Source organism: Pongo abelii, chromosome 2 (genome assembly GCF_028885655.2).
Source record: "Pongo abelii isolate AG06213 chromosome 2, NHGRI_mPonAbe1-v2.0_pri, whole genome shotgun sequence".
Classification (NCBI taxonomy): Eukaryota; Metazoa; Chordata; class Mammalia; order Primates; family Hominidae; genus Pongo; species Pongo abelii.
Genome location: NC_085928.1, coordinates 109,580,812 through 109,602,310, shown reverse-complemented (window position 1 = coordinate 109,602,310; position 21,499 = coordinate 109,580,812). Strand labels below are relative to the sequence as shown.

Below are 21,499 nucleotides of genomic sequence, written 5' to 3'. Positions count from 1 at the left end.
GCTCCTGACAGCACGCTATGGTTTGAATATGTCTCCCTCTAAAATTCAGGGGTTGCCAAATGTGGTGATACTAAGAGGTGGGGCCTTTAAGAGTTGATTAGGTGATAAGGGCTTCTTCCCTGTGAATGAGATGAGGTGCCCCTCTAAAGGCACCTGAAGGAGGGAGTTGGTCCTCTCTCTCCCTCTGCCTTCTGCTATGTTACAGTGCAGCAAGAGGCCCTCACCAGATGCTGGTGCCTTGATCTTGGACTTCCCAGCTTCCAGAACTGTGAGAAATAAATTTCTATTCTTTCTAAATGACCCAGTCTCAGGTATTCCATAACAGTGGCACAAATGGGCTAAGATGCTCCAGCTAGCCATGGGCCCACCCCAAGGTTTCAGCCCAAGAAGGGGAAGCACCTGGGAAGGTAGGTCTGTCTGCCAGGTGGGCCTCCCTGCTGAAGGCAGCAGGTTCCCAGGCCCTGTGCAGCAGTGCAGAGGGAAGGCCACTTGCTGGGACTTGCCTTCCTGGAGAACACCTGTCCAGACCCCAATCCCAAAGCCACTCCAGCAAGAATGAGCTGTGCTGTCTCCAAACACATCACTGGCCGCATCCCCAAGGTAGCCCTCTGATGTGGGCGTGACCACTTCACCTATTTTGTAGTCACGAAAGCCCACGTTTCCATGGCTGGCCTCCTTGATCTCTGCAGAGGATGGGTTTCCTCTGTGGGTGAGCCCTCGGGAGCAGAGGAAGTTCCCTGCATCTCACCTCACTTTACCTCACAGGCCACAGTGGTGCTTCCTAATCTAGGGGTTCTCAATACTTGCCTCCCTGGGCCAGCAGCATCAGCGTCATCAAGGAAGCTTCTGGAGAGGCAAATTCTCAGCCACACCCCAAATTTGCTGAATCAGAAACTCAGGGTGGGCCTGGCAGTCTGTGTTTTACCATGCCCTCTGCACACTCTAATTGCCTAGAAAGCTTTGAAAACACAGAGGCTCAGCCCCACTCAGAACAATTGTATCAGAATCGCTGGGGGAGAACATAAGTAGTTTTACAACCCCCAGGTGGTTTCAGCATGCAGCCAAAACACATTTCCCTTCATGACTCATGAGCCTGGGAATAGTTTGAATTTTAGATAAAGGGGAGGGGTTTGGGTCCCAAGCTGAGGTAATACGAAATGTCATTATAACAGACACATGGTAAGAAATACATGTGTTACTGAAAACGGTGTATTATGCATGTGGAGATTATTTCTTTTACTGAATGTACTTTTCACTTTAGCATTGAAGAAAAAAATCCCCTTTCTGGTTTTTTTTTTGGGGGGGGGATGGAGTCTCACTCTGTCACCCAGTCTGGAGTGCAGTGGCTTGATCTCGGCTCCTGATCTCAGGTGATGCGCCGCCCCCCCAGCCTCCCAAAGTGCTGGGATTAGAGGCGTGAACCACTGTACCTGGACTTAAAAACCCCATTTATAATGCAAGTAGTCTTGGCCTCAGATCATGGGAGCTCCTTGGTGCTTCCTCCTCAATTTGGATAAAAAGGCTTCACCCCAGCCGCTTTGCACCCCACCCTTCTCTTCAGGATGTGAACGCTCACCTCGGGATGGTGTCTGACTTGAAGCTGATGGAAGTCTGGGCTGAACAGGAAGGGGAGCAATCCCAGGGCTCATCTATTCCCTCCTCAGTTTGCCCGCTCCCCTCTTTCCCTTCAGCTTTTGTGTTGATTGACGGAGAACACCCTGGCACCAGCTTTGTTCCTGAGGCCATGTCTGCAGAGAGGGGGAGTTGGGGTGGGAACCTTGCCTAACAGCCACTCAGACTCACCCTGAGACTCAGTTTCCTCACCTGTAAGATGGGCGTGCACTTACCTATTTTGCGGGGTTACATGACTAAGCACTTGAGTCCACTGCTCTCAGCTCATCCCCATGTAATCCCACAAGGTAGGTACGTGCACACCAATCTTACAGGTGAGGAAACTGAGTCTCAGACAGATTCATAGCCAGCCGGAAGTGGAGCAGGGATGCCCGACTCTAAAGCCCAGCTCCACCTCAACACACTGTCAGATTTTGAATCCAGAAGGAGGTGATCAGGGAATAAACATTCTCTGTGCTCTCTTTCCACATGTGCTGTGTTGCTGACAGAGCTGCAAGTTCTCCACGTTGACTTCTTGAAGCAGGAGAACGCCGTTTCTCACCACACGTGGGAGTTCCAAACGAGCAGTCCTGTGTTCCGGCGAGGGCAGGTGTTTCACCTGCGGCTGGTGCTGAACCAGCCCCTACAATCTTACCACCAACTGAAACTGGAATTCAGCACAGGTGAAGCCTCGGGGCCCTACTCATGGGGCTTTGGGGAGGGACCACAAGGGTCTCTGGATGCTGGAGTGGCCCTTTCTGGTCAGTCTGAGCCAGGAGTGCCTTACCCTCCCTGATCCCCAGTTTCTCCGTCTGTAACGTGGGAATAATAGCGGGTGTGATGAGAATAGAATGGGAAGCTCAGTCAGGACCTGGCACATAGTGAGGCTCTGATTCCTTGGCTAAGCAGGGGAGGGGCTGGAGCAGAGAGAGGAGGTGACTCAGTGGGCATCTGCCGTGGTGGGGTCTGGAACATTTTCTAGAGATGAATCATAGGACTGAGGTGTGCTGATGCCATAGCTGGGTGGGCTGGAGGCAAGCCAATAATGATTAAAATATCATATTTTGGTTGCAAAGATAATAGGAAATGGCTCATGTATTTGTTATAGCTAGGTAAATATATATGCATAAGTACAACTAGGGGAACAGAGAAAATGTATTAGATTTTGTGACAGGTGGTGGGATAATGGAGGAGGGTCTTACTTCTTTAATGTTGTTTTTAAGTTTTAAAAATAGATCAAGTAAGCTGGGCATGGCAGCTCATGCCTGTAATCCCAGCATTTTGGGAGGCCAAGGCAGGCAGATCACCTGAGGTCAGGAGTTCGAGACCAGCCTGGCCAACATGGTGAAACCCCGTCTCTACTAAAAATACAAAAATTAGCTGGGCATAGTGGCAGGTGCCTGTAATCCCAGCTATTCGGGAGGCTGAGCTAGGAGAATTGCTTGAACCTGGGAGGTGGAGGTTGCAGGGAGGCAAGATAGTGTCATTGCACTTCATCCTGGTGACAAGAGTGAAACTCCGTCTCAAAAAAAATTAGATCAGGTAGATCTACTTTACAAGATGGCATACAATAGCACTTCCTGGGAGAGCGCTCCTTTTGCTCCTTCTCTGAGTAAACAAGAGGCTTAGGGTCTCCTCCAATGTGCTGGTGGAGATCAGTCAGAACAGCCTCCATTCCCTTCATCCAAGATGAAATAAGCACCTACTGTGTGCCATGTCATGAGCTACCTGCTCAACACATGGACTGGGACCGTGCTGTTGCTGACTTCAGTGACTTTATAGTATCCCTGGATCCATGTGCATTCCCTCACCCAAAATTTCCTGAGCACTTGCCACATGCCAGGTGTTGCACTGAGCACTCTCCCTGTATGATGTAGTGTGACTCACTCACTCAACAAATGTTTGTTGAGTACCTACTCTGTGCCAGGGAACCCACAGGTAAAGCGGTTCCTGCCTCCTAGACTTGACTGTACTAGCAGAGAGAGCAATAAACAAACAAAAGTGCAAGATAATTTCAGACAGGGCCAAATATGATGAAGAAACCAAAAACAAGAGGCTCCTCCAGCAAGAGAGAAAGCAGCAGGTCAAGGCGGGGCTGACTCTGTTGGTGCTGACTCTGTCAGGGTTGGAAGAGCTTCCCTGGGAAGTGACCCTGCTAAGACCCACGTCCCACCGTGTGAAGAGCTGAGAGCAGGGTGTTCCCAGCCATGAGCACGGCAAGTGCCAGGGCCCTGAGGAGACAACACTTGTGTCACATGCTCTTTATCATGAGCTAACTCTCTGGGGACCAGAAACCCAGTCATGACAGTGGGGGAAGTGGGGAGTTGGGGAGAAGCCTCACTGAGGGCCACCTGTGGGCTATGGAAAAAGGTTGGATTTGATTCTAATAGTCCCTGGAGCTCATGACATAACCTGACCGACCTTTCAAACAAGATCCTGCAACAGCTTGCAGGGTAGGCGGTGGCATCTGCCTCCTCCAGACGAGAAGGGTGAAGGTTAAGCAGTTCCCCTGCATTACGTGGAGTGAACAAGCTTGTGGGTCTGTTGCATGAGCCAGCAGGGTTAAACAAATGGTAACTCGAATGAGTATGTGACAGAAGCAGGAGCTCTAGGGAGACCTGGATCTGATGGGTAAAAAGGGAGGATGTGGAGAGGAGGCAGGAAGCTCATCTAAATTGAACAGAAAACTAAAACTGGACATGTGGGGCAGAGGGAGGCCCCTGCAGAATTAGAGGGGCTGGAGCCAGGAGACAAATGAGCCTGGAAAGGAGGGGTGGGGGCTCTGTGAGTGGGCAGTAGGTGGGCCCGAACCAGGGGAGATTGTCTTGGGGGTGCCCCATGGCTGGACCAATGTTTTCCTTTGGGTGTCTCCAGGGCCAAATCCTAGCCTCGCCAAACACACCCTGGTGGTGCTCGACCCGAGGACGCCCTCGGACCACTACAACTGGCAGGCAACCCTTCAAAATGAATCTGGCAAAGAGGTGAGCACCCACCAGGCTGGCGGGTGGGCTGGCTGGCTTCTGGTGGAATGCTCCTAATGTGAGCAGCCCCTATCCCCTTCCTCACCTGTCAGCTGGTAACGTGGTTTAAAGCCATCCACAGCAGAGCATGATAGAGGGGCCATGGCTCCAAATGTCTGTTTCCCCACTCAGCCTCCTCCAAGCACACAGTATCTCTGTGGGCAAACCTCCTACATGTCACCCTTCCTCTTTCCATTTCAAAGGGAACAATGTTCACTGGAGGACATGAGCGGAGAAAAGTACATAAAAATAACCCATGGTTCCACCAACTAAGTTACCCATCCTTCCTTCCAGGCTTTTTCTGTGTCATGGTCAAATACAAAATGGGGGTCCATCTCATGCTTCACTCACTTGACAAGACCTAATGGATGTTTCCCACAGTGGCTTCTGCCCAAGTGTGTGGCTTACGGTGGCCGGTTTTCCACCCTTTTGGGGAGCACTGGGTGTTTACAGTTGTCTCCAATCTTCCAGTGTTGTAAAGAACCATCTCTCAGCCAGATCTTTGCACTGGCTTATGGATATTTCCTTGGGCTAAATTCCTAGAAGTTTAATGCTAGGCTAATGCCATGATTTAAAAATGGCAATTACATTGGGTTTTTGTAGAAGCAGAATCTGCTGGTGGAAATGAGATGAATGGGCCAGCTGCTGCTGGAATCCTCCCTAGTGCCCCGGCCTCTTCCTTCCTCTCTCTCCCATCCAGATCCCAGACTCTCAACCCCAATTTTGCATTTGAGTGTTTTTCAGGGTATCATGAAAATCTTTCCCGAGGTGGGCATGGGTTGTGGGCAGGAGCTGCATTTCTTTACTCAAAAAGTGTTATTTTAAAAGTTTTTTTTTTAATTGACATATAACACACATAAAAGACACAAATCTTAATGGTTTGCACAATGAATTTTTACATATGAATACAGCCGTGGGACCACCAGCCAGATCAAGGTGAAGGCCATTTCCTGCACCCTGGAAGGCTGGTTCTCCTGTGCTCCATTGTAATGAACAGTGAGGGCACAACCTCCTCCCTCTTGCCACAAGAGGGGTGTGGGGAGTTAGCCTTGTGGATTCTGGAGTTGTAGCACAGTGAGTTTGATCCCAGCTCCACCTCTTGGGCTACCTCTGTGAACCTCAGTTTCCCCACCAGCAAAATAATAACAAACATTTATATATATTAGCTCATTTAATTTTCACAATGCTCCCACAAAGAAGGGGGGAGCCTGTTATCATTCCAAATTTTTAAACAAGAAAACTGAGGCACAGGAGAGGTTAAGTAACCCGCCAAGGTCATACAGCCAGTAAGAGGTAGAGCTGGCCAGCCTGGGCAACTAGGGCTACCCCATCTCTACTAAAAAAAAAACAAACAAAAAAAACCCAGGAGTGATGGTGGGCACATGTAGTTCTAGCTAGTTGGGAGGCTTAGGTGGGAGAATCACTTGACCCCAGGAGTTCAATGCTGCAGTGGCACTCAAGGCTACTTCTGCCATCGCCAGCACTGGCTTCTCTCCAGAGGGTGCTGGACATCTTCTTGCAGCCTCAAATGTGGCACATACTATGTCAACACTTTTCCACACCTGCCCTTTCTCCTGGGGCCTTCCTGAAGTCAAAAGCCATCAGATGCCCATGCTAGAAGCCAATTGCACTCCAGCCTGGGTGACAGAGAAGGACTCTGTCTCAAAAAAAAAAAGGCGGAGGAGGGGGGGGAGAGTAGACCTGGGATTTGAACTGAGAGCCTATTGCTCCTATGAGTTATAATAATAAGCATCTCATGGGAGGATCTTGGACCACAAATGGAAGTGTATTATGACAAGGAAGAGAATTATTATTCTTGGTACCATTGTGGCTACAGCAATATTGATGTATCCTAATTATCTCTCCAGCTATTATTTATCCTAAAAGGCTGGATAAAGGCCTGGACGCCCTTGGACCACTGGCCCTCTGGGACTCTGGCTGCCTGTATTCCAAGAGAAAGGTGTTTTTTTGCTCCAAAAGACAGCTGACATTTAACCTTTCCCCTGAAGTTCCAGGCACTGGGCTAGGCACCTGTATTAGTCCATTCTTGTACTACTCTACTACTCTAAAGAATACCTGAGACTGGGTAATTTATAAAGGAAAGAAGTTTAATTGACTTACAGTTCCACATGGCTGGGGACACCTCAGGAAACTTACAATCACAGCAGAAGAGGAAGTAGGCACATTTTACGTGGTAGCAGGTGAGAGCGAGCGAGAAAGAGCAGGGGAAACTGCCTTATAAAACCATCAGATCTCATGAGAACTCACTGACTATCATGAGAACAGCATGGGGGAAACTGCCCCCATGATTCAATCACCTCCCACCAGGTCCCTCACTTAACATGTGGGGATTATGGGGATTACAATACGAGACAAGATTCGAGTGGGGACACAGAGCCAGCCGTGTCAGCACCTTATGTGTATTTTATCCACAGCATCTTCCCAACAAGCTGGAGATGGTATCACCTCCAGGCTGTGGTGAAGCGAGTGGTAAAGGGAGTGGATCTCAGGGAGGTGAAAATGCCCAGTCTGTCCAGGGCCCTTGCAGGACGTGCCAAAACTTCATGCCGTATGCGGCTGCTTTTCTGTCTCATGCATCCTGCCCTTGCAGGGGCGCTCCTGGCTGTCCAGAGTCCTGACCATTCCTTGTCTCCAGGCTGGTTCCAGATGGGATGAGTTGGTAGGACTGATGGATTCTTCTGGGAAGCATTTGTAGGATTTGGGATCTGGCCAGAGGCGGAGATGTCCACCTGATCTTGTGGTTTGCTCAGGTCACAGTGGCTGTCACTAGTACCCCCAATGCCATCCTGGGCGAGTACCAACTAAATGTGAAAACCGGAAACCACATCCTTAAGTCTGAAGAAAACATCCTGTACCTTCTCTTCAACCCGTGGTGTAAAGGTATTGTGAATCTCAGGTCTGCTGGGGAGTGGCAGGTGACCCCGGCAAAACCTGCTATGTGCAATGCATAGTCTATGAGCTTTTGTTGCTCTCAAGGTACTTGCAAACTAGTTAAAGGGATGTGACCCAGGAACAGATCACGGACACCACTGGAGCGTTTTCTTTGTGACCAGGCCCCTTAGAATGGAGGTCCTTATTCCTGTTTCCACTTCTCCCCAGTCCCTTGCCCTGTCCCAGCTGGCTTCTGCCTCCACCACTGTACAGAGGCTGCCTTGGTGGGGGTGGAGAGGGGCCACCAAGGACTTCTTCCTTGCCAACTCCAGGTCAGGGCCTGAATTGTGGTTGGTTCCTCCCTTCTGCTCCCTTAGTTCTGTTCTGTTCTCTCCACTTCCTCATGTACCCAGCTCATTTCTTCCTGTGGCTACACTGGAGCCTTTATGTAAATGGTACTCGAGGCTACTTCTGCCATTGCCAGCACTGGCTTCTCTCCAGAGGGTGCTGGACATCTTCTTGCAGCCTCAAATGCGGCACATTCTATGTCAACCCTTTCCACACCTGCCCTCCCTCCTGGGGCCTTCTTGAAGTCAAAAGCCAACAGGTACCCATGCTAGAAGCCAAGGAGCTCTTTTTTTTTTAACCTTTGTATTTGGAAATGATTTTGAGCTCACAGAAAAGTGGCAAAAATGATGTAATGAACAACCTATACCCTTTATCCAGGCTCACCTGTTGTTAACATTTTGCTCCATTTGCTTAATCATTTTCCCTCCCTCCCTCCTCCACACACACACGCACACACACACACACACACTTTTCATTTTTGAACCATTTGAGAGTAAGTTACATATAAATTGGTTCTTTACAACCCTTACACCCTTCAATGTGTATTCCCTAAGAACAGAGATATTCTCTCATATAACCACAGTACAGTTATCAACTTCAGTAAATTAAGTGTTAGCAGCCGGGCGTGGTGGCTCACGCCTGTAATCCCAGCACTTTGGGAGGCCGAGGTGGGCACATCACGAGGTCGGGAGATCGAGACCATCCTGGCTAACGTGGTGAAACCCCATCTTTACTAAAAATACAAAAAAATTAGCCGGGCATGGTGGCGGGCGCCTGTATTCTCAGCTACTAGGGAGGCTGAGGCAGGAGAATGGCGTGAACCCGGGAAGCGGAACTTGCAGTGAGCCGAGATTGCACCACTGCACTCCAGCTCTGTCTCAAAAAAGGAAAAAAAAAAAAAAATAGGCCAGGCGCGGTGGCTCATGCCTGTAATCCCAGCACTTTGGGAGGCCAAGGCAGGCGGAACACAGGGTCAGGAGATCAAAACCATCCTGGCTAACATGGTGAAACCCCGTTTCTCCTAAAAATACAAAAAATTAGCTGGGTGTGGTGGCACGCACCTGTAATCCCAGCTACTTGGGAGGCTGAGGCAGGAGAATTGCTTGAACCCGGGAGGTGGAGGTTGTAGTGAGCCGAGATCACGCCACTGCACTCCAGCTTGGGCGACAGAGCGAGACTCTGTCTCAAAATAAATAAATAAAAATAAATAATTTTAAAAAATAAGTGTTAACGTAACACTTTCATGTACTATCTTTATTCCAGTTTGGTCACTTTTTTTTTAATTTTTTTTTTTTTTTTGAGACAGAGTTTCACTGTTGTCGCCCAGGCTAGAGTGCAATGGCGTGATCTTGGCTCACTGCAGCCTCTGTCTCCTGGGTTTAAGCAATTCTCCTGCCTCAGCCTCCCAAGTAGCTGGGATTACAGGCACATGCCACCACACCCAGCTAATTTTTGTATTTTTAGTAGAGACAGGGTTTCGCCATGTTGGTCAGGCAAGTCTCGAACTCCTGACCTCAGGTGATCCACCTGCCTTGGCCTCCCAAAGTGCTGGGATTATAGGCATGAGGCACCGCACCCCGCCCGTCACTTGATTTTATCATGTACTTTATAGCATTGTTTTCCCTCCAGTACAGGATCCAATCTAGAGTCACATTTTGCATGTAGTTATGTTTCTTTACCTCCTTTAATCTGGAACAATTTCTTAGTCTTTCTTTGTCTTTTTTGACATATTTTTGAGGACTAGAAGTCCCCCTTTTGAACAGATCATTCGTCATTTGGATCTGTCTGATGATTCGTCATCTTTAGATTCAGGTTACGCAGTCCTTGCTGGATATTATGTAAACGACATGTCCTTCTTGGAAAATCATGTCTGGAGGCACACAATGTCTGCCTGCCCCTCACTGGGAATGTTAAATGTGATCATTTGGTCAAGGTGTTGTCCAGTTTTTCTGCTATATAATTACTATATTTTTCTTTGTAACGAGTAGTCTATGTGGACACATTTTAAGACCATCCAAACATCCTGATCCTTGATAAAATTCTCCACCCCTAGATTTAGCATCCACTGATGGTTCTTGCTTCAACCATTCTTCATTGTGATGGTTGCACAGTGATTTTCCAAGGCCAGCTCTCCACCATGTTTACCTGCTAGCCCCTAGCATTTCCTGTAGGCAGAGCCCTCCCTTCATCCCCACCTACCTCTCTCTCTCTCTACCATCTGTATGGACTCATGGGCTCTCTCTTTCTTTTCAGTGGCTTTTGATTCATCCTTTTCTTAACTCATGCTTAAATTGCTCCAGATTTTCCCAGGAGAAGTCCCCTACAGCTGGCTTGGGAAGTTCTTTTGGATACTTTCCCTCCCACTTACCTCCCTCCCCCAACATTGAGTATTCCAAGCCCCTCACAAAGACCTTGAAGCTCCCCCAGCACAGACAGTCACCAGTGGCAAGCCTGCCCCTGTCCCAGGGCAGAATATAACCTCTGTGGATGTGTGGTCTTGCTTCAGAGGACATGGTTTTCATGCCTGACGAGGACGAGCGCAAAGAGTACATCCTCAATGACACGGGCTGCCATTACGTGGGGGCTGCCAGAAGTATCAAATACAAACCCTGGAACTTTGGTCAGGTAATGATTTGTCATCCTGTGGCTGGACCAGGCCCCATCTGCTAGACCGCCCTTTTAGCTGGGCAGTAGCCAGTAAAGGTTCTGGAGAAAGTGTTGTGAACCTCAGGTCAAACGCCAGCCTCATACATGTGAAACTTGGCCATAGAGGGTTGACCTGCCTGGGTTGCACAGATGGGTTGGAGTCCTGGGCAGAAGCCTTCCCACAAGGATCACCCATGGCCTTTCCCACCCACCCCAAGGCTCTCTCCCACCCCCCACGGCTCTCCCCCACCCCCCACGGCTCTCCCCCACCCCCCACGGCTCTCCCCCACCCCCCACGGCTCTCCCCCACCCCCCCACCCCCCGCCACGGCTCTCTCCCATCCTCCACGGCTCTCTCCCACCCCCCCACCCCCCGCCACGGCTCTCTCCCATCCCCCACGGCTCTCTCCCACCCCCCCACCCCCCGCCACGGCTCTCTCCCATCCCCCATGGCTATCTCCCACACCCCCCACCCCCCGCCACGGCTCTCTCCCATCCCCCATGGCTATCTCCCACCCCCCACCCCCCGCCACGGCTCTCTCCCACCCCCCACCCCCCGCCACGGCTCTCTCCCACCCCCCACGGCTCTCTCCCACCCCCCAACCCCCCGCCACGGCTCTCTCCCATCCCCCACGGCTCTCTCCCATCCCCCACGGCTCTCTCCCATCCCCCACGGCTCTCTCCCATCCCCCACGGCTCTCTCCCATCCCCCACGGCTCTCTCCCACCCTCCCACCCCCCGCCACGGCTCTCTCCCACCCTCCCACCCCCCGCCACGGCTCTCTCCCACCCTCCCACCCCCCGCCACGGCTCTCTCCCACCCTCCCACCCCCCGCCACGGCTCTCTCCCACCCTCCCACCCCCCGCCACGGCTCTCTCCCACCCTCCCACCCCCCGCCACGGCTCTCTCCCATCCCCCATGGCTATCTCCCACCCCCCCACCCCCCGCCACGGCTCTCTCCCACCCTCCCACCCCCCGCCACGGCTCTCTCCCATCCCCCATGGCTATCTCCCACCCCCCCACCCCCCGCCACGGCTCTCTCCCACCCTCCATGGCTCTCTCTCATGCCAAACAGCTCTCTCCCACCCCCAACCTCCCAGTGTATTTACCAAAGAACCAAGCACTGTTACAAGGAAGCCCTGTTACAATTAGAATGTTGGCGTTGACAAAGAGCTTCTAAACGCGAGGGAGAGTTTTTTAGAGACTTGTATGGAGGCCTCTGCTGAGTGGAGGGCCAATGCCTTCGTGCAGCCATGAGGCAGAGAAGCTGGGGTGTGAGGATGCCAGACACCAGATGCTTCCCACCTCCTCTCCCCCCAGATTTGACAACAAAAAACTCCTGGGAAATGCCAGGCATTTAAAAACTCCTGGGAAATGCCAGGCATTTCACAGATGCTTGAGTTTCCCCTCCTCCCCCTGGGTCTGGACACCTAGGACAAGATGGAAGTAGGGACAAGGGAGGAAGGACTCCCAGCTGGCGAGGCTCCCACTGTGTGCTCTGTGCAAGGTGCGCCCTGAGCGCCCTCTCCACCCTCACTCATTCCTAGAAGGCCCTCAGCATCCTCTCCTTACACATGAGGACCAGAGGGAAATGAAATGGGAGGGAATAGTTGGCAAGGAGACAGCCAGACGAACTGCAGGAAGGGTAGGGAAGAAGGAATCACCTGAATCCTAGGGAGTTTCCCCTCTTAGAAAATCAAGGGGTGGGCTGGGCACGGTGGCTCATGCCTGTAATCCCAGCACTTTGGGAGGCCGAAGCAGGCAGATCATGAGGCCTGGAGATCGAGACCATCCTGGCTAACACAGTGAAACCCCGTCTCTACTAAAAATACAAAAAATTAGCCAGGCGTGGTGGCACGTGCCTGTAATCCCAGCTACTTGGGAGACTGAGGCAGGAGAATCACTTGAACCCGGGAGACGGAGGTTGCAGTGAGCCGAGATGGCGCCACTGTACTCCAGCCTGAGCGACAGAGTGAGACTCCATATTGAAAAAGAAAAAAAGAAAATCAAGGGGTGATTTTAAGAAGCCCAAAGAGTGACTGGGTATGGAGGCTCACACCTGTAATCTCAGCACTTTGGGAGGCCAAGGTGGGAGGATGGCTTGAGGCCAGGAGTTCAAGGCCAGCCTGGGCAACATAGGGAGACCTGGTCTCTACAAAAAATAAACAAATTAGCTGGGCACGGTAATGCATGCCTATAGTCCCAGGCAGAGCTGTGGGGAGGGGGACTGCAGCTGGAGAGGGAAGTGGGTGGATCACTTGAGTCCAGAAGGCTAAGGCTTCAGTGAGCAGTGATTGTGCCACTGTACTGTACCCTCTCTCAAAAAAATAAAAAATAAAAAAAAAATAAAAAGAACCTCAAAGAATTGTAACCACAAAACTCTCCCAGACTCCTTCTGGAACATAAACATTGTGGTCTATTCCTTTTATTTTGGTACTTTTCCCCTCAGGTTACAAAAGTAACACATGTACTTCAATTCTGTAAATATACAGATATTTACAGATAATTACAGATATTGAATCATCCAGTTTAGATGGTAGATTTTTTGGGATATAAATGATATCTTGATAAAATGGCTTACAGTAAATAGAATTTCAAAAGTAACGTGCTTATCACAAAAAACTTAGGAAATACAGAAATGTGGAAATAAAATTATTCATAACCTCCTCCCTCAGTGATAATGACTTAACATTTTAGTGTATTTTATTCTTTTATCTATTACTAAGGCTTACATAGTTGTAATGCTATTTGTTCACAACTTTGTAGCCTGTTTTATTTATTTATTTATTTATTTTTATTATTATTATTTTTTTGAGACAGAGTTTTGCTCTTGTTGCCCAGGCTGGAGTGCAATGGCACGATCTTGGCTCACTGCAACCTCCGCCTCCTGGGTTCAAGCGATTCTCCTGCCGCAGCTTCCTGAGCAGCTGGGATTACAGGCTTGCACCACCATGCCCGGCTAATTTTGTATTTTTAGTAGAGACAGGGTTTCTCCATGTTGGTCAGGCTGGTCTTGAGCTCCCGACCTCAGGTGATCCACCCGCCTCCGCCTCCCAAAGTGTTGGGATTACAGGCGTGAGCCACCGCGCCCGGCCTGTTTCATTTATTTAACTTGATTACAAAGGAATTTTCCCCATGGTATAAAAACTGCTTATACTTCCTTTTAGTGGCTGCATGCTAGAGCTCTATAAACTTACTTAACCCTTGCCCTGTGGCCGGAGATTTAAATGGTTTCTAATTTTCAGTGCTGTGGTGGACTTTTTTATGAGACTGTAGGCAGGGGAGATGGGTTACGCTACAGGGTGGCTGTGACATGCAAATTAGATGGTATGTGTTAAGTTTCTGACACAGGGCAAAGTCTTAACTGCCTCTTTCTTCATTTCCCAAAATAGTTTGAGAAAAATGTCCTGGACTGCTGCATTTCCCTGCTGACTGAGAGCTCCCTCAAGCCCACAGATAGGAGGGACCCTGTGCTGGTGTGCAGGGCCATGTGTGCTATGGTAGGTATGGAAAGCCTGGGCTGATGCTGTCTTGTACTTGCCAATTGCTCAGCCTTTCTCTGTTTTTCCTCAGCTAAACTGTAAGCTCTTTGAAGTATACCACAGTGCTATGGCCAATCAGTTGTTCACAACTATTAAGAAATAGACATTGCTGAAATCTGTTCTGAGTGCAGGTTTTCTTTTTTTTTTTTTTTTTTTTTTTGAGACGGAGTCTCACTCTGTCACCCTGGCTGGAGTCCAGTGGCACGATCTTGGCTCACTGCAACCTCCACCCCTCCAGGTTTTAAGCAATTCTCTGCCTCAGCCTCTGGAGTAGCTGGGATCACAGGCGCGTGCCACCACGCCCAGCTAATTTTTTGTATTTTTAGTAGAGACAGGGTTTCACCATCTTGGCCAGGCTGGTCTTGAACTCCTGACCTCGTGATCCACCCGCCTCGGCCTCCCAAAGTGCTGGGATTACAGGCGTGAGCCACCGCGCCCGGCTTTCAACTCAGACCTGAGTCTGAACCCCAGCCCTGCCACTTATGGGCTGACCTTAGGTGTAAATGGCTTCACCTGTCTGAGCCTCAGTTTCCCCATTTGCAAAATGATATTAATACAGAAGGTCCTCTTTCTACCTGCAAGCTGGGCTCCAGTTGGGTGAGCAAACTGTTGCAGTTCACTTGGGACTTTTCTGGTTTTAGCACTGAGAATACTGTGTTCCAGGAAACCCCTCAGTCTTGGGCAAACAGGATGGTTGGTCTCTCTATTCCGCCTGGCCACTTGGAAGTCAGTTTGTTCAGAGTAGCAGTTCTCAAATATTTTGGTCTCAAGACCTCTTTGCACTTTTAAAAATTATTGAGGATCCCAAATAAGTTGTATTTATATGGTTTATATTTACCAATATTTACTGTATTAGAAATTAAAACTGAAAAGTTTAAAACTATTTATTCTAAAAGAATAATTCCATTACATGTTAGCATAAATAACATATTTTTCTTTTTAAAAACCTATGTTTTTTGAAGCATAAAATATGTAGTGAGAAGAGTGGCATTGTTTTCCATTTTTGCAAATCTCTTTAATGTCTAGCTTGCTAGAAGTCAGCTGGAATTTCATATCTGCTTCTGCATTCATTGTTTTAGTTCGAATATATGAACATCTGGCCTCACACGGGTACGTAGATTTAAAAAGGCAGAGGACGGCCGGACGTGGTGGCTTATGCCTGTAATCCCAGCACTTCGGGAGGCCGAGGCAGGCAGATCACGAGGTCAGGAGATCGAGACCATCCTGGCTAACATGGTGAAACCCCATCTCTACTAAAAATACAAAAAATTAGCTGGGTGTGGTGGCACACACCTGTAGTCCCAGCTACTGCGGAGGCTGAGACAGGAGAATCACTTGAACCGGAGAGGCAGAGGTTGCAGTGAGTAAAGATCACGCCACTGTACTCCAGCCTGGGTGACAGAGCAAGACTCCGTCTCAAAAAAAAAAAAAAAAAAAAAAAAAAAGCAGGGCGGGGGCAGGAATATTCCCATAGCCTTTTCAGATAATGGAAGATACTATACCGAAGTTCCATAAGTGGCAGTTTCTTAAAGTTTGTTGCAATGTGGAATCTGAAACCACAATTTTTCATCCTTTGTACACTTAGGAGAGAATGAGAGTGAAGAAGGCAAATATTACCTTGGGAGTATTATGCAAGTAGTTTTGATCACAGACCTTGGAACTCCCAGGGATCTCCCAATGCCAATGAGGACCACTCTCCAAAGGTCCACTGAGTTTAGCCAACTGGCTGCTCTTGCCGTCTGTGCATGGCAGGCAGACGTATGTTCATCTCCAGGCGAGTCTGTGAGCTGAACTGCTGCGACAGACGGATCTTAAGTAGGAGCTCTTGAAATGCCCTCCTTGCAGAGTGGCTGTAAGCCTATGCCTGTTGCGCATGGTATGCCTCATAAATGCTGGGGCTCCTGTTGCCCTGCACCTTAGGGGCTGGTGGGATTACCGGGGTCCCTTATGCTGACCCTCTGGGGCCCAGGAGTCCACCATGCCTGCTCTTTCCCCTTCACCCCCATGCTGGTATATTCATTCTCTAGCCCAGGGGCCAGCAGGGCCAGGCTGGACACTGAGAGAGAATAAGTAAAGGAGACCAAGTCATTAGCAGGCAGAAATTGCCATGAGGGGCTCTAGTTCTCAGTGGTGCAGGTGGACTGGCACGTACCTGGCTGCTTCTCCTTTCAAGCTCCGTGACTCTGGACAAGATTCTAAGCCTCTCTGGGCTTCTGTTATCTCATCTTTTGGGTGATTATGAGGTCTCAATAACACACAACAAGTGCCCAGCCCAGGGTCTGACACACTTTGGGCCCGTGAGTAGCCTATTCCCAGGTCATTCTTACGCGTGGTGGGGTTTGGGAAGCAATGGGCTAAGCCGCTGCTTGTTTTAGTGATGAGGAAACCAGCCGGGGGAGAAGGGGCAGTTCGCCAAAGACTGCACAGTGAAGTGGTGGTTGAGCCAGGTCTACTGACTCCTGGTGCAGTGCTCTTTCCTAATGCCCTCCCAGCCACCTCCTCAGGCTGTGAGGCAAGCATGGGCAATTCAGAACTCCAAGGTGTTCCAGGACTCACTTCCAAAATTAGGTTACTGCAGATTAGCTTCCATGCTCGGGAGTCTGAGAACCCCAGCCCGCTTCAGAGGCCCTCCCCCTTTCCAGGTTCCCTATAAAGGTTGCCCTTTCACCCTTAGAAATTCTTGGCTATCCATGGGCCTCCTGGATCTGTGAATTTCTGACTAGCAGGCAGAGGTTCTGGCAGGGCCGCCTAAAGACGACTCCCACACCAGGCAGGGAACCTCGGCGCGGCAGTGAGTGCATTCATTATCCATTGCTAAGTAACTAGTTACCCCAAGACACTGTGGCTGAAACAACAAACATCCATTATCTCCCATGTCTGTGGGTCAGGAATCCAGGTGTGGTTTAGCTGAATGTTCTGGCTGAAGATCTCTGGGGGAGGACCTACTTCCAGGCTCACTCACCTAGTTGTGAGCAGCCTCAGGTTAGGGCAGCTCATAGCACGGCAGCCAGCTTCCATCAGAGTGAGCAAATAAGAGAGGGGGCGCCCAGGCTGAAAGTCACAGCCTTTGTCACCTCATTTCAGAAGTGACAGCCATCACTTTTGCTGCATTCTGTTGGTTAGAAGTGAGTTGCTGGGTCTAGGAGAGGGGATTACTGGGGACCATCTCGGTGACTGCCTACCATGCCTGGGCACAGGAATGTGCTTTGTTCCGCAGGAGGATAGAGCCTCGTGCATCAGGAGTTTTGAGAGTCCTGATGTCCTTTGGGCTCAGCGTCACTCCCCTTCTTTCCCTATCTCCTCCCTCCCCTACATTGCTCTATAGACGGCTTGGGTCTAGCAGGCGCTGACAGGCTGGGGCCACTCAATTTCGCAGGAGGACGCAGCAGCCGGACCAGGGCAGTGGCTGGGTGACAGTTAAGATGGGAGGTGTTTCCTGCTTTGCCTATGACCCTTTGCCTGTCTCACTTTCATCTGTTTTCATTCCGTCTGACCACTCTTGAGTCTGGGGGTGGCCTCTGCTCTCTTTCTGATTTCGATGAATGAAGAGGCTTGTCCAGCCACGGGACCTGAGAGGTCACAGGAGGCCCAGGCCACACCATTGTTTGAGACTTCTTGTAAATTAAAACTGAACAAACTCCCAAACAGGAGTCAGAAATTGTAGCATACTATAAGGGTTTTAGTTTAACAAACGGACATCTTTAACATCCTGGGAAACATGAGGCACTGTAACTGTGCTTTTCACAAGGCATGATGGGGTTTGCAAAGGATGTTAGTGTGCAGGCCAGGAGGGGATGGGTGGATGTGGTCAAAGCCAGGCCACCACTGGATCAAAGATTTGTGACTGTGTCACCTTTCATGTTTTCGGAGGGTTCCTCTGCACCTGCCTGTACAACCTTCTTTAGAGATTCCATTAAGTGCTTTCAAAGGTGAACTCACAAGGCTTTGTCCTCTCTCTGGTTTTAATAAGGTGGAAAGGATCATCTAGCCAGGGCTCCTCAAGGGTTAGGAGAGGTGCAGGCCACTGACAATTTAAAAATGGAAGATGCCAAAACAGGCATAGGCTTAACCCAGGTCATCCTCAAAACAACCTAAAGGGACTGGGTATAGTCACTCACACCTGTAATCCCAGCACTTTGGGAGGCCGAGACAGTTGGATTACTTGAGCTCAGGAGTTTGAGACCAACCTGGCCAACATGCTGAAACCCTGTCTCTACGAAAAACTACAAAAATTAGCCAAGTGTGGTGGCGTGTGCCTGTAGTCCCAATTACGTGGGTGGCTGAGGTGGGAGGATCACCTGAGCCCAGGAAGTTGAGGCTGCAGTGAGCCGAGCTCACACCACTGTACTCCAGCCAGGGCTACAGAGCAAGATCCTCTCTCAAAAAACAAACAAAACCAACCTAAAGGTAGGTGTTGTAATGATCATCATTTTACAAGGGAGGAAACTGAGGCACAGAGCAGTGAGCATCCTCCCTGGTCACTCACACAGCTGGCATGCTCCTTGGCCCTTCTGGGCACCCCACCTATTCTGGAAAGCCCATGTCCTCCAAGTACTCTGAGACATTATGAGGTGTCCACTTTGGGGGCCGGGTGGCCAAGCTGGGCTGGCAGCACCTTGTTCTTCTGAGGGGTGGACACCGACCCCACCCCTACGTGTGTGGCAGATGAGCTTTGAGAAAGGCCAAGGCGTGCTCATTGGGAATTGGACTGGGGACTACGAAGGTGGCACAGCCCCATACAAGTGGACAGGCAGTGCCCCGATCCTGCAGCAGTACTACAACACGAAGCAGGCTGTGCGCTTTGGCCAGTGCTGGGTATTTGCTGGGATCCTGACTACAGGTAAGTGGCAGATCCAGGGGCTGAGGGGAGAGGTACCAAGGGAAGGACTCCCAGCCCCCACAGTTGCCAACCACCCCACCCTGGATCATTTCAGTGCTGAGAGCATTGGGCATCCCAGCACGCAGTGTGACAGCCTTTGATTCAGCTCATGACACAGAAAGGAACCTCACGGTGGACACCTATGTCAATGAGAATGGCGAGAAAATCACCAATATGACCCACGACTCTGTCTGGTAGGGTTCCTCCTTCTCAACCTGCCCTGTCTCCTTCTCCCAGGAATTTTCTTTTTTCTTTTTAGAAACAGGGTCTCTCGCTAGGCTGCCCAGGCTGGTCTTGAACTGGTGTCAAGCAGTCCTCCTGCCTTAGCCTCCCAGGTAGCTGTGATTCCAGGTGCAAGCCACCATGCCTGGCATCCCAGGAGTTTTTTAGCCCAAGCCCAGTCTCCAGGCCCTCCCAACCCAGAGATTCTGCTGAGCTGTGGGGCCCCTTCAGCCTCCCTCAGAGACTGATTCAAGTTGTAGGCCAGTGCTCACTGCTCCTGAAATTCAATATTTTTCAACATTTGGCCTTGGACAATCTGTGCTGGAGTCACCTGGGGGTGATTGTTAAAAAATGCAGATTCTTGGCCGGGCACGGTGGCACATGCCTGTAATCCCAGCACTTTGGGAGGCTGAGGTGGGTGGATCACGAGGTCAGGAGATCGTGACCATCCTGGCCATGGTGAAACCCCATCTCTACTAAAAATACAAAAATTAGCTGGGCATAGTGGCGCGTGCCTGTAATCCCAGCTACTTGGTAGGCTGAGGCAGGAGAATCACTTGAACCCGGGAGGCAGAGGTTGCAGTGAGCCGAGATCGCGCCACTGCACTCCACCCTGGTGACAGAGCTAGACTCCCTCTCAAAAAACAAAAACAAAAAACAAACAAAAAATGCAGATTCCTGTACTGGAGCTTTTGCCTCTACAGGGGAAGGGCCAGGAATCTGAAGTTCATGTTAGCACTTGGCCCAGGAGATCTGATATATACCACTGTTTGAGAACTTTTGATGTAACTAGTACCCATTGGCCAGCATGAAGCTTATTTCCTTTATTCTCTGATCCAGAGCACATGGGACCCTTGCAAGCTAAAAGCGACCACAAGATAGAAAAGGGAGAATGAGAAGTTGCAGAGGGAGTAGACGAGGTGGGAAGGTCAGGGCATGATTACAAATTCCTGAGGCATTTCAGTTGAAGTTGGAGCCTTACAGTTTTTATTTAAATACTGCTGAGACATTCTAGTTCATGTACCAAGACAAGAAAAAACAGAAAGTCTTGAAACTTTTGGAAAGGAGGCACTAACCAGTATTATTTGTAGATGATATACAGTTGACCCTTGAACAGCATGGGTTTGAACTGTGCAGGTCCACTCATAGGCAGAATTTTTCAACTGAGTACAGGTGTATTTGTGGGAGGTGAAACCTGCCTATACTGAGATCTGACTTTTCCTATATACACGTTCCACAGGGCCAACTGTAGGACTTGAGTGTGTTTGGATTTGGGTATACTCAGGGGTCCTGGAACCAATACCCTGTGGATACTGAGGAACGACTGTTAATTGTCTACCTAGAAAACCAAGAGCACCAACTTAAAAATAGCAAGATTTAATATGAGAATTAAGAGACTGGCCAGTTACAAAGTTGCTGATCAACCAAATCAGAATCCCAGTGAATTGAATACATTCATTGAATGAATGAAATGACAGTTGTAATCTTTTACTAGGCTGTGACTGCACAGCCTAGTGCATTTCACCCATTCATTCAGGAAAAATTTATTAGGTGTCTGTTATGCTTCAAACGCTGCAGATGTCAAGACAGATAAGATTTAGTTCTGCCTTGAGTTCACCACCTCTAGTGGTGAAGACTCCCAGGCTCTTTGAGATCCATAGGCAGGGTGACGGTCTCATGAGGTTACCCTGGCCCTGCCCACTGCACACAGCTCTGTGCCCTGGGAGGCTTTCTGAGAGGCAGGTGGGACTCACCGGTGGCCCCTTCCTTGTCAGTGTTGACAAAGGTTCCCGAACCCCTGAGAGAAACCTCAGTGGGTCCACGGTGATGAAGATGTCTCTGGCAATTTTGGTGTATTTATTTCTAACTAGGTTTGGGGGTGGTCCGGGGTGGGGCCCGTTCTCCATTTCCGGCAGGAATTTCCATGTGTGGACGGATGCCTGGATGAAGCGACCGGATCTGCCCAAGGGCTATGACGGCTGGCAGGCTGTGGACGCAACACCGCAGGAGCGCAGCCAGGGTGAGTGGGCGGCAGGAAGGCGCTGGGCATCCGTGCTGCTCTCCTTACATGGCCCAGGGTTCTGTGGGTCTTGGGTATGCAGTCAAGCAGGTGGGGAAAGTTTTCATAAAAATTTCCCAAAACAAAAAGCATGCTCAGTCCTTCCTGCTATTCCCACTGAGCAGGGGCTTCAGTTTGCTGGCTATTTTTATGACAATAATGCCAATGACAGTACTGTTAAGAGCAATGAGATGGTGGCACTTAAGGGTTTCCTACTGCATGCCATGCGCAGTACCTACATGATCAATTTTGCTCACAACTAACCTTTCAAAGTAGGTTGT

At 49.9% G+C, this 21,499-nt stretch overlaps 1 protein-coding gene across 3 annotated transcripts in view; it reads left to right on the top strand.

Moving 5' to 3' along the window:
* The window catches only part of TGM4 (transglutaminase 4), a 39,731-nt gene that overhangs the window by 8,559 nt on the left and 9,673 nt on the right, over positions 1–21,499 (top strand). The window contains 8 exon segments of one of the 3 annotated variants that reach the window (NM_001135120.1): positions 2,121–2,294; positions 4,486–4,592; positions 7,403–7,532; positions 10,378–10,496; positions 13,909–14,016; positions 18,724–18,898; positions 18,993–19,131; positions 21,076–21,179. In NM_001135120.1, the coding sequence (NP_001128592.1) occupies positions 2,121–2,294; positions 4,486–4,592; positions 7,403–7,532; positions 10,378–10,496; positions 13,909–14,016; positions 18,724–18,898; positions 18,993–19,131; positions 21,076–21,179 (1,056 nt within the window). 3 annotated transcript variants of the gene reach the window in all.